General features: G+C 41.1%; 1 protein-coding gene across 4 annotated transcripts in view; it reads right to left on the reverse strand.

Annotated features, from left to right (window-relative positions):
• EPHA6 (EPH receptor A6) overlaps positions 1 to 12911 on the reverse strand; it is an 898770-nt gene that overhangs the window by 423081 nt on the left and 462778 nt on the right. For all 4 annotated transcript variants that reach the window (XM_030581541.1, XM_030581522.1, XM_030581531.1 and 1 more), the window contains exon 4: positions 4372 to 4527. In XM_030581541.1, the coding sequence (XP_030437401.1) occupies positions 4372 to 4527 (156 nt within the window). The remainder of the gene's footprint in view (positions 1 to 4371; positions 4528 to 12911) is intronic.

Genomic DNA, 12911 nt, shown 5'->3' on the forward strand with positions numbered 1-12911 from the left:
ACTTAGTTGGAACCACCAACTGTTTTTGCGGCTGCCATTCTTCCCGGTGTCCACCAGAAAGAATTTCCTTGTATAAAAGTCCTTGGTCTATAACAAACCGGGATCGATTAGAAGAGCTGAGAGGCGGTGGGGTGCTCCGTGCCGCCGCCCACGCCTTCTGAAGGCTGTCATCTGCTTCCTGCTCAGCCTGGAACTGTTCCCTTGAGGCTGGGGTCACCAGTTCTTCCTCAGACTGTGGACTTGGGCTTGGTCCCTCTGGAAGCGATGTAGGTGATGGGGTTGTTTCCGTTGCTGGTGAACCGCTCTCCGCTGGTGCACCTGAGGGTATTTCAGGCTCTGGCTGGGCCTTTTGGGTATGGCTTTCTGTTGCTTCTGCCAGTTCTGGCTCGCTGATGCCCTCTGGCGTTGAGTTTGAAGATGTGGTTGCACTTGCTGGTGCTGGTTGCTGTTCCAGTTCCGGGCCTGGGACTGGAGATGCTGTGGCTGTTTCAGTGGTAGGCATGGAATCCGGGTCCACTACCTCTGTCTGGGTCTCTGGTAACACAGACGGGGCCTCTGTGGACGGCTCAGGAACAGGAATGGGTCTGGAAGCTTGCCTGGTTTGGCTACGGGTAACCATTCCCACTCTCTTGGCCCGCCTCACCTGGTTGGCCAAGTCTTCCCCCAGTAGCATGGGGATAGGATAATTGTTATAGACTGCAAAAGTCCACATTCCTGACCAGCCTTTGTACTGGACAGGCAGTTGAGCTGTAGGCAAGTCTACAGCTTGTGACATGAAGGGGTAAATTGTAACTTTGGCCTTTGGGTTGATGAATTTGGGGTCAACGAAGGATTGGTGGATAGCTGACACTTGTGCCCCCGTGTCTCTCCACGCAGTAACCTTCTTTCCGCCCACTCTCAAATTTTCCCTTCGCTCCAAGGGTATTTGAGAGGCATCCGGGCCTGGGGATCTTTGGTGTGATGGTGGTGTAATGAATTGCACTTGCATGGTGTTCTTGGGACAGTTGGCCTTGATATGTCCCGGTTCATTACACTTAAAGCATCTTCCATCTGATGGGTCACTGGGCCGAGGTGAGTTACTGGAGACTGGTGAGGTTGAAGAGTAGGGTATCTGTGGCTTTACTTGGGTGGTATGGAGGGTCTTTGGCTGTCCTCGGTTGTAGGGTTTATGGTCTGTGTGCCCCCTGGGGTAATCGTTCCCCTTGACAGTAGCTTTTTTGCTTTCTGCCAGTTCCATCCATTTGGCTCCAATCTCCCCCGCCTCAGCGATAGTTTTGGGATTTCTATCTTGTATGTACCGTGTGATGTTTTCAGGAACACCATCCAAGAACTGCTCCATTTGTATGAGGAGGTTCACTTCTTCCAAGGTTTGAATGTTGTTTCCTGTTAACCAGGCCTCATAGTTTTTTGCAATGTAGTAGGCGTGTTTGGGAAATGACACCTCTGGTTTCCATTTTTGGGTTCTGAAGCGCCGACGGGCATGATCTGGGGTTATTCCCATCCTGTATCTGGCCTTGGTTTGAAAAAGTTTATAGTCATTCATTTGCGGCTTGGGCATTTCAGCTGCCACCTCTGCTAAAGGTCCACTGAGGTGTGGCCTTAATTCTACCATGTACTGGTCTTCGGGGATGCTGTACCCAAGACAGGCTCTTTCAAAATTTTCCAAGAAGGCCTCGGTGTCATCACCTGCCTTGTAGGTGGGAAATTTCCTGTGCTGTGGAGCAATAATTGGCGCCGGGTTGTTAGGGTTGGCTGGCACATGGAGCCCAGCTTTTGCCATCTCCAGTTCATGTTTTCTCTGTTTTTCCTTCTCTTCATTCTCTTTTTGTTGTTTTTCCAGTTCTTTTTGTTGTTTTTCCATTTCTCGGCGGTGGGCCACCTCTTCTTCTTCTAGTTTTCTTTTGTGTGCTGCCTCTTGGGCTGCCTGTTCTCTTTGGAAGGCTGCCAGTTTGATGCTTTCTTCCTTTTCTTTTATCTCCATCTCTTTTTGTTTCATTTCCAGTTGTCGCCTGTGTTCAGCTTCTTTTAATTGGTCTTCGGCCTCCATTTTTGTCCTGGTAGACATGGTTCCTGTTTTCTTGTGTTGGGGTGCCCTCCGGTGTTTCTCTTTTGAACTGCAGGCTCTGTTGCCTCCTGAAGTCTGCCTAGCAACAGTGCTTTTTTCCCTTTCTCTCTCTAGCTAATGTTCAATGAAGGGAAACCAGAAAAACCACTTTATTTGCATGCATATAGAGTGCTGGTATGACTCTCAATGGGAGTGCTATTGCATGACAAAAGACCCTTAACAGTCTTCTCGCTTAACATGCAAACCACAAACTGCTAGAGAGAGCAGAAAAAAAAATTCTCTCTGGTTCCCTTTTAAAACCAACCTGTTTCTCTCTGCTAAAAAACCCTTAGCAGAGAAAAGAAAAATATAATATTCCTACTGGCTTCTGGATTCTGTCTATCTCCCGCCACTGCCACCATGACATAACCTTATTCCCAGATTTTGGGCCTTAGCGCCCAAAATATGGGGGTTAGCATGAAAGCCTCCAAGCTTAGTTACCAGCTTGGACCTGGTACTGCTGCCACCACCCAAAAAATTAGAGTGTTTTGGGGCACTCTGGTCCCCCTGAAAAACCTTCCCTGGGGACCCCAAGACCCAAATCCCTTGAGTCTCACAACAAAGGGAAATAATCCTGTTTCCCTTCCCCCCTCCAGGTGCTCCTGGAGAGATACACAGACACAAGCTCTGTGAAACTACGCAGAGTGATTCCCCCTCTCCGTTCCCAATCCTGGAACAAAAGCACTTTCCTCTTCACCCAGAGGAAATGCAAAATCAGGCTAGCAATCCAACACACAGCTCTCCCCTTGATTTCTTCCTCCCACCAATTCCCTGGTGAGTACAGACTCAATTTCCCTGAAGTAAAGAAAAACTCCAACAGGTCTTAAAAGAAAGCTTTATATAAAAAAGAAAGAAAAAATACAAATGCTCTCTCTGTATTAAGATGATACAACACAGGGTCAATTGCTTAAAAGAATATTGAATAAACAGCCTTATTCAAAAAGAATACAAATCAAAGCCCTCCAGCACTTACATTCATGCAAATACCAAAGAAAAGAAACCATAGAACTTACTATCTGATCTCTTTGTCCTTACACTTAGAAACAGAAGACTAGAAAATAGAACTACTTCTCCAAAGCTCAGAGGAAACAGGCAGACAGACAAAAAGACTCAGAGACACACTTCCCTCCACCCAAAGTTGAAAAAAATCCGGTTTCCTGATTGGTTCTCTGGTCAGGTGTTTCAGGTGAAAGAGACATTAACCCTTAGCTATCTGTTTATGACACGGGTATTAAACAGAGATAAGGCATTTCTTCACAGATGACTTGAGGTCTTAGAAAATTTTGCCAAGTCAAGCCAGACTTGTCTTCATTAAGGAAAGTAATAATATTTTATACTTAAATAGTGTGCTCCTGATGCTGGTTCTATGCTCTCAGACAGAATAGATATTGCTACTTTGGGACCAACAAATTAATGGCAGTGAATAATGAACCAACAATGAAAATCCAGGGGAACTATTTTATTAACTGACAAGGAAAATTTATATTTTTATATTGTCTCCAGACGTGAGCAAATTGATCCAATGAGAAAAAAAATGTCTTTCTGTAGTCAGAGTTTCTGCCTGTAGATTTTCATGAATCAGTTTTGTTTCCGGTCAGACATTACAGGATTTTGTTTACATTTTGAAAAAACTAAATCATTTTCATTATCACAGCTATATAAAAAGATCTAATTGTCTTTTGAAAGAAGTGGAAATGCTACAAGGTTTAATTCTACCTGTGTGTGACTGAATGCATCTTCCCTCCCCCTCTTCATTTTAGGATTTTTTGGATAGTTAAGATTTTATGCCAATCTGTCAGGATGATGTTTGTTTGATAGTTATTTTTTATTTAAGCTAGAGGAAAGAAAGGAGTAAGTACTACCAATTTTGTCTTCAACTTTATATGTGTCCTTGGTGTTTTGAGGATTTTTGTGCAAAGCTATTTTTTGACTGATGAAATATATATTGCTACTCAAACATCAACCTTGTTATCTGTGGGAAGAAATTACATATTCTGTAATTTTTCTTTAAAAAAAAAACACAACAAACCAACTAACAAACAAAAAAATGTTCTATAAGCTGGGAAACTTTTTTAAATAATTTTTAGGAGCATTAAGACTAAAGAGAAACCTGCTGTTTGATTTGTAATTAAGGAAAACATTTTCCTTTGTTTTCTTTTAGAGGGATAGAGCACAATATTGGCATGCAGAGATGCCATCTTTATTATGTGAAAATAAAGAAGATGAAAATGAGGGGAATTTCAAACACTGGTACAGATCAAACTTACTGGTACATGCCATAGTTGGTGGATCTTTCTCAGCTCTGAAGTAACCTTTTTCACACTGACAGACAGAAGTTGCTTCTACATAGGTTAAACTGTGCGGAGGGCACTTGGAACACTTTATATTCCCAGCAAATGCTTTATAGAATCCTGGCCTGCAAGCTGTAAAAACAGGAAAACAATTATTCATTATTATCAGTAGGCTTCTTTCATAAATACAATATGTTCAATGCATTTCCAATGCACCTTCCTTTTCTCTGTAATCTAGATACAGAATACATTATAACCAGAGTATTAATCCTGTACTTGGCTTAACATACAGGTATATGGACTGAATGAAAAAAAAATCACTAGTCTCAGAACTCCAGGCAGCAAAACAATGAAAAGAGACAAACAGCTCTCAGCAATTTACAGCTCGATTTTAGTCAGCCCTGCAGTTAGGTAACTATTAGTTGGGGATTGGTCCTGCTTTGAACAGGGAGTTGGACTAGATGACCTCCTGAGGTCCCTTCCAACCCTGATATTCTAGGATTCTATTATACAGAAGTCTCTGGTAATATCACACAGTGTAGAAACAAGTTGTATGATGTACTCTAGTCCCATCTGTTAGTAAAGAGAAAAAGTTGTGTAGACCATTATCCATGTAAGGTATTTCTATGGTCCCCAATATTGAAGTAACTGAACACCTTGCAGTCGGCAACGTATTTATTCTCACAACACCCTTGCGAGGTAGGGATGTGTTATCATCTCCATTACAGATGGGCAACTGAAGCACGGAGATGCTAAATAACTGGCCAAGTTCACATGGGACGTTTGTGGTGGAGCAGGGAATTGAATCCAGTCTGCTAAATCTCAGGCTAGGACCCTAACAGAATTCCTCTCATTATGGTAACTGTGATGCTGCCAAACTAGGTGCCAGCTTTTGCCAAGTCTGTAAGCATCAGCTGGACACTGACAAATTCATAGCTGAAAACCAGACCAGCTCATCAGCTGTTAGTATTGTTCAAGATAGGTGTTAGGCTTGTAAGGATGTGTTTAGTGTTTAGACTCTCTGAAATCCTTGTAAATTGCTGAATGCATTAAACTCACTGGAAATGTCTGTATTCCATGCTACAAGATAAAATGTGTTTATTTTATAATTGTAAAAATGCCTGCTCTGAACTTGTGAACTCAGATGGCAAGAGTGGCTGCCCCTCCCTATCCAGGAGGGCTATCAAAATTAAGTGGGCCATTGTAGGACAAAAGCTTTGTTGATTAGCCCATCCACCCATTGAGAAGTACATGCAGAAAGCCTGGTCCCATCGGTCTGAATGCTAGAAGAGGGAAATAAAAATAGCTGACAAAGATTTTTCATCTCTTTGCTGTTTGGACTCTTACAAAGATTGGACCTAAGAACAACATCTCTGTCGCCTTTTGGAACCAGAGAACGAACTCATTTGTGTATATGTGTTGCCTGCTTTAAGCTGTGAATAACTCTCATTTCTTTTTCCTAGTTAACAAATCATTAGTTTACTTTGGGATTAGCTACTTGCATTGCCTTTTAGTGTGAAATCTAGGATACAAATTGATCTCTGGTAAGTAACTGGTCTCTTGGGACTGGGAGCAACCTGAATATTTTGTGATTTTTGGTGTAAATGACCATTGATCACTAATTCCAGCTTGCCAGGGTGGTAAGATAGATAGGCGAGCCCACGAGGCTTGTCTGTGACTCCATGGTAAGATTGTTACAGTGATCCAAGAGTTCACATTTGTTACTGGGTTGGTTAAATCTAATTATAGAATATACCACCGGTTTGGTGTGTCTGCCCTGCTTTTGACTCTCTGTCCTGAATAGGCACTAACAGTTGTGAACCACTCCAGACAGTGCAACAATAACATACGTCTGACTTCAACACGGTTTTGTTTTTTAGTTTTGGCTATTTACATTGGAACATTATCTTAGGCCCAAAGCGAACAATGCTACTGAGAAATCTTAAATAAGCCACCAAAGGTACAAGAGAAACCCAATTAATGAGAACTAAGGGTGTGTGTGTGTGTGTGTGTGTGTGTGTGTGTGTGTGTGTGTGTGTGTGTGTGTGTGTGTGTGTGTGTGTGTGTGTGTGTGTGTGTGTGTGTGTGTGTGTGTGTGTTCCCTTACGTTATTAAATGAGGCTGCTTTAATAATTCAATTCTCATCAGTGTAGAGAAAAGACTATTGTAGGTATCCTTCAGGCAGGCACGCAAACGTGTAAAAGTTGACCATGATCTTGCACTGTAGGGCTTCACTCTCTAGTGCTTGTGGCTATCAACAGGTCAAAACTGCCTTATTATGACTGATGGGGCTCTTATAATAGGGAATGCTCAGGTTGTGTAGAGTGGCTAGAGTTAGTGTTAGGCCTGCCTCCCGAGAATAAAAGGAATAAGGGGCCAACTTCTGATGAATGTTATCGCCCTTAGGATGCTATTATAATTATAGCATTATATTATATAATTATAGCATTATAAGCCAAAACAAATTAGAGCAACCTTGAGGCTGCTTTGTCAGAAGACAAACTGGCCTCAAGGACTGCGGGGAGTACAAAGATGATTTAAAGTCACCTTCCCCTCCTACCTAGGTCTGCCAAGCCACGCTCTGGAGCACTGAGGATCTGAGTCAAAGTACTGTGGTAACCGATTTAATGCGATCCCATGGCACGCAAGCAATTCATTTAAAAGAATCCAACACGGCCTCATATTAAATCCATCAGGCTGTTATTCTGCAATATTATTTTGAAACCAATTTCAGACTCATATCACCTATTCTGTGATGGCAGATTTTCTTCCTTCTCCTGCCAACAGCCAAATTTGCACATATGAATCTGCACACCTATCTGACTGGTTTATTGCTGTCACTGCATTACAAACTCCCATTCAGATAACAGAACACAGACTAACTACAGCATGTACGTGCTGTGCAAAGTCTCACACTCCTTCCAACTTCTCCACCATGGAAGTCTTTGTTACACATATCATTTTAAGGATTAATTTGCCTTCTTCTGATTTTGACACATTCAGGCATATCTGCTTTACCCTGCCACAAAAGCTAAAAAGCATTTCTGTTCTCCAGTCATAAGAAACAATGATTTTACCAAAGTAACAATTTAAGAATGAGGTCCTCTACAAATACGTAAAGACTGCTAGTGACTATGCTTTTTAGAGCTGCATGGTCAGTTCATATTGAGTTTTTCAAATGATCATCAAGTAATATGTGACATATCCTACAGGCCAATCTTGTCCCCTGTGCTGAGTCAAATAGGCTTGACACAAAGAGAAGCTCTTCAGTGGCTGGGGCTGAAAGGGAAGGAGGGAACAGAAAGAGAGGGGCCTGGAAAAGGCAACAATTAATTACGTATGCGAAACCAAATTTTTCAAGTGCAATTTTAAGAGTTTCGTTTGAGCCCAACAGCTTTAACCATTTTCGCAGGTGCCTCTCCTACTTCCTGTTGAATTAGCTTTAAGGAAGAATGACCTCATTGCAAATTTAGCTGCAGGGACCTTTGTCAGGCATGGCAGAGAAGGTATGTTGCCCACTTTGAGGGTGGTTGGAGAGCCAGTGAGTTACCTGCAACATGGAGGCAGCTCCATCCCAAGTCAGCGTGGGGATGCTGACCGAGCCCCCGCAGGTGACCAGAAGATAAGGGGACTATTTATGCCCAACATCTGGGGAGTGAAAGCCCTGTGTCCAGTGCAGGTACTTCACAGAGAATGAATACAGTGATCATATCAAACGGATTGGGAAAGGATTTAAAAGAGGCATTCTTTAAAAGAGCGTAAATGGGGGGCAGGAGGGTTCGAGGTGCCTATGACCAATATGGCAGGGAGGCAACCCTACTTTATAGCCCCACTTAACCAAATAAGGGTGGCAAGGTCCAACAGTGGGTGGGTTGGGGACCAGGATGGGGAAGGGGGTAGGATGCCAATAGCGTACCAAGAATATGTAAATGATTATGGAATAACCTGCACTATACAATTTTATCTGTTAAATGTCTCTCAGACATTTAGGAAAAGATAGTGGCCTATTAAACCACATCCAGTGTCTTCTCTCCTCCTTTCTGCATAGCTGGAGAATCTCTCCTGCAGTCACAAAAAAAAAAAAAAGTACTTCTGGTGATGGAGACAAGAGAGGAGAGAACTTGGCAGTCTTGGCATTAGAAAGAAAGGTCTAGGGTCTGATACTGCTATGATCATTACTGGGATGCAATGACCTCTACAACTCTAAGATTTGCAGGGTGGGAAGTGCATGCTCTTATCTTTTCACATCCCAAATCTTCCAATGGTTTAGATACAGAAAAATGAAATTCAACTCTTGCATTTGTATAGCTACCTGTAATATGCACACAGGATTAGCCACAAGAATAATGTGACTAGAAAGTATTTTAATGATTAGAAGACCTGAATGAGAAGTTCTGCACTTAAAGAGATCACAGGAGGCAAAAGCATGATGTTTGTCTGAGGAAACATATTCCCATAGTTAGGGTGCCTTTGTAGGTCTCAGAACACCAGGGCTCAAATAGTTCCTCTGCCACAGATTTCTTGTGTGACCTTGGGCTTTTCTTAGTTTCTTAGTTGACCATCTGTACAATGGGGGATGACAGCACTTCCTTACCTCACGGGGTGCTAAGAGAATACATTAAAGATTGTAAGATGCTCAGTTACTAATGGAAATGGGGTCATACAGTTTACCTTACATCAACAGAGAGATGCTTATCTTTGGTTAATTTAACATAAAAAAGATACAGTATTCTCTCCATTACTCTGGATTAATAAAAGTGATATCAGACCATTTATAGCTTGTTTTCCTTTTAGTCAGTGCACATGACAGAAGTGGACTACAGATGGTGTCTTTATTAAATTCATACTATTACTTATATTACCGTAGTGCCTAGGAGCCTTGTCCACTGTTCTGGGTGCTGTACAAATACAGAAGAAAAAGACAGTCCCTGCCGTGTGGAGTTTACAATCTAAGTATAAGACAAGAAACAACAGATGGCCATGGACAGAGTGATGGGGGAGTACAAAGAGTCAGCATGATAAAGGCAGAGGTTTCAGCACACCAGCAATCTAACAGTTGTCAAGTTTTTGTAGGCATCATGGCAAAGGAGAGTTTTAAGGAGGAATCTGAAAGTGGATAATGAGATAGATTTGTAGCTTTTCATGAGGAGCTCCTCCTAAACTTCAGGGGCAGCATGAAGGTGCTTTTTGGAAAATATAACAAGGAGGTGATGGAAGCAAGGGTCAACAGCTCATTAGCGAATGAGAGATGATCGGTAAGGGGATTGACTGTGAAGGGCCTTAAAAATAAAGACGATTAGCTTAGATGTGATAGAGAAGGGGGAGCCAGCAGAAAGATCTGAAGAAAAGGGTGACATGGTCAAAGCAAGGGGCTAGGAAAGAGACCTTTGCAGCAGCAATTTGAATGGATCCAAGTGGGGCAAGATTGCATTGTCAAGGCTAGAGAGAAGGATTTGCAGTAACTGACACGAGTGCTGATGTTGCTATTTAAATAAGTTTGTGGTGGTGGTGATTATTATTTGTATAGCACCGAAGAGCTCACGTTCTAAAGCTCTGATCGAGCAACTGACAGCATGTGTCTGCACAGAGCATCTTGACTTCCAAAAGGATCTGTGTGGATGCAGGTGGTTACACAGAATCAGTGGCAGGCTTGGGACCTAGAGTGAGATGAAAGATGACAAAAACAAAGGGAAAAAGTATGGGAAAAGAGTACAAAGACTGCAGTTACAAGCACAATGGGTTGCTTGGGTCTTTATTTGCGCCCTTGGTTTGCTTTGTGTACTTTTTATTTATTAAACACAATTTTGGTTTTGTTTTGATATGATATATACAGACAAAAGAATGAACATATTTACCACTCACACAAAGGTAGGAAAGATAATGGCAGATTGATATAGTCAAGTGAATAAGAGAATCATTTCAGTTCATACTGATAAACCAAGCAAATTTATCTGAAAATTCAGGTACATACCACATACCCTAAGGCAGAAAAAGATAGCAGAGAAGGATTTTTTGGTTAATTTTACAAAACTATTGACAAACCCCAAGGCCAAATATAAAATAAGACAGTCAGAGTTACTGGATACTTTAAAATAAAGATCAGTGCTTTATAGCTATAATATGATAACATATGCTGAAAATCTCCAAATGATCACAAACTCAGAGTAATTGAACTCTAGAGAATGCTGATTGCCAAATTCAAGATGAAAAGAAATAAGATGGTTCTTATATAAATCAATGCATATGCAATCAGAATCTGAAATAAAGCATTTCAGCTGCTACACTTATTCAGGCTTAGATTCCGTTTGCAAATATCAGACTTTAGTGGCAGAATTTCACCTTCAGATTAAATATTTGCTACAAATTTAACTATTTCCACAAAGGATTTAGAAAGATTAGAATTACAACCAAGAACTTTAAAAAGTCATTTAACAAATTCATCAGCAGGAGAAAAACCATGAAATGATTTCAGTGATATATACGTTTTTCTTTACTATGTTGCAATCTTTGATTTTACATTGGTGTTCATTAGCATAATCCAGCAAAGAAAGCAGAAAATTTTGGTCAAGTTTATTTCAGACAGAGATAGTGACTAATAAAAGGATCAATGCACTTGTAAAGGTTTATAAGGAAATTGATCAATAGAGAAGAATGCAAAGTTAGCATGGACGGAAGAAGAACCTCCCATTGACTGGTGAAAGGACAGCAGACCCAGGCCCTGAGTATGGGGGCGGGGGAGGACAGGACATGCACTTGTTAGGTGACAAAAAACAGAAAGCAGAACACTCTAACATTTCAGAGTCAGACCTTGGATTTTACTGGTGATGACAAACTGATAACATTTTTTTCAGAGCTATGATTTGATCTAGTTTAAAATTAGTCAGGATTTGGTGCAATACATTCTCTGGTGTCTGAGGACTAAATTATGCTTCATTGTCTGAGAGACAATGTCTGTGTAAGTCTCCAAAGGCGCTAGGGGTGGGAAAAACAGAAAAAAGGGCATGAGCATCGTTGCCGCAAATCCTTCTGCACCTTTGAAAAGAAAAAGTATCTAGATTTTCCCTTAGCGCTCCCTTTCTAGCGCTCTGTAGTGTGCAAGTGACTACTGCTAAACTGGCACAGAAGCCATCCATGTTCTCCCCATTGTCTGTAGCCAAACTATATTTACCCTTGGTGATGTAGCACTTGACAATTCATGGTAGACTAAAAATATCTTCATAGATTCTAAGGCTGCAGAGGACCAGTGTCAACTGCAGTTGTAAAAATTACAAACAAAATATACAAACCTAGGAAAATTGTATTAAGGACCCATTTTTTATAAGGCGTTCAACTGCACCTTCAAAATTGTGGGGACAATTTTTGTGAGTTTTGGGGCATGTAAAAACTCTAACCTGAGTGTGCAAACTGTGCTCATGCATAAACAAATTAGATAATACCAGCTGGAGTTCAGGTTGTCATCACAAACGAGAGTTTTTGCAGGCCAAAAAAATCAGGATGCAGAAAAATGTTCACAGTTTTAGAAGCCTGTGCAATGTATAATCTATATCTGAGCATTTAGGACCCAATTCAGCCAGGGACTGAATTAAATTGGCTACTCACATGGATTAATGTTAGCTATGTGCTTAAATTCTTTGCTGCATCAAGGCCTTAAATTGTGCTCAAGATCACCATAGTATACTCTCTAGTGATAGTTCTAGTTATACAGATGTACTACTTAGTACACAAAATGACTGCTGGACTAAACTTCCCAGAATCTTTTAACAGGAAACTGGTTGTGTGTGTTTAGAAAGTGAAGTTAAGCACATAGATTTTTCCTATACAGGATCCCAATATGCAAAATACATTACATCAATTTTAAAGTTTGCCTCAAATGTGGAAAATGTGTTTTAAGGTCTGAGTCAAAGCAGGATTGACAAGCAAGTTTTGACTAAAGGATGTATATTCACCAGTCTGCCTTGGTTCACATGTAAAATAAACATTTTAAACCATTGGAACTGTTTGGAAAATCATTTGTATACAATATCAACATGAGGATGCGAAGGCAAACATGGAGCAGCACACCAGGGAATCAACCATTGGGGTCATCCGGACTCTGGGGGCAAAACAATGAACTTTGGGCATATAAGAAGAAGGCATAAGGACACCTTTTTATCCTTCACTGAAGAAGCAAAAAAGACAGCACTTTTTGCAGTCATGAGAAGGGAATCCCAGCCATGTTGGCTGAACATGCTGGCAGATTGCTTTATGAGGACAGATTAATAAGAAGACTGGTACTTTACAACTAAGGGAAGATATGATAGAGGTCTATAAAATCATGACGGATATGGAGAAAGTAAAGAAGGAAGTGTTATTTACTCCTTCTCATAACAAAAACTAGGTGTCACCAAATGAAATTAATAGGCAGCAGGTTTAAAACAAACAAAATGAAGTATGTCTTCACATAATGCACAGTCAACCTGTCAAACTCCTTCCCAGAGGATGTTGTGAATGCCCAGACTATAACAGGGTTAAAAAAA

The sequence above is a fragment of the Gopherus evgoodei genome, chromosome 1 (assembly GCF_007399415.2).
Source record: "Gopherus evgoodei ecotype Sinaloan lineage chromosome 1, rGopEvg1_v1.p, whole genome shotgun sequence".
Lineage (NCBI taxonomy): Eukaryota > Metazoa > Chordata > Testudines > Testudinidae > Gopherus > Gopherus evgoodei.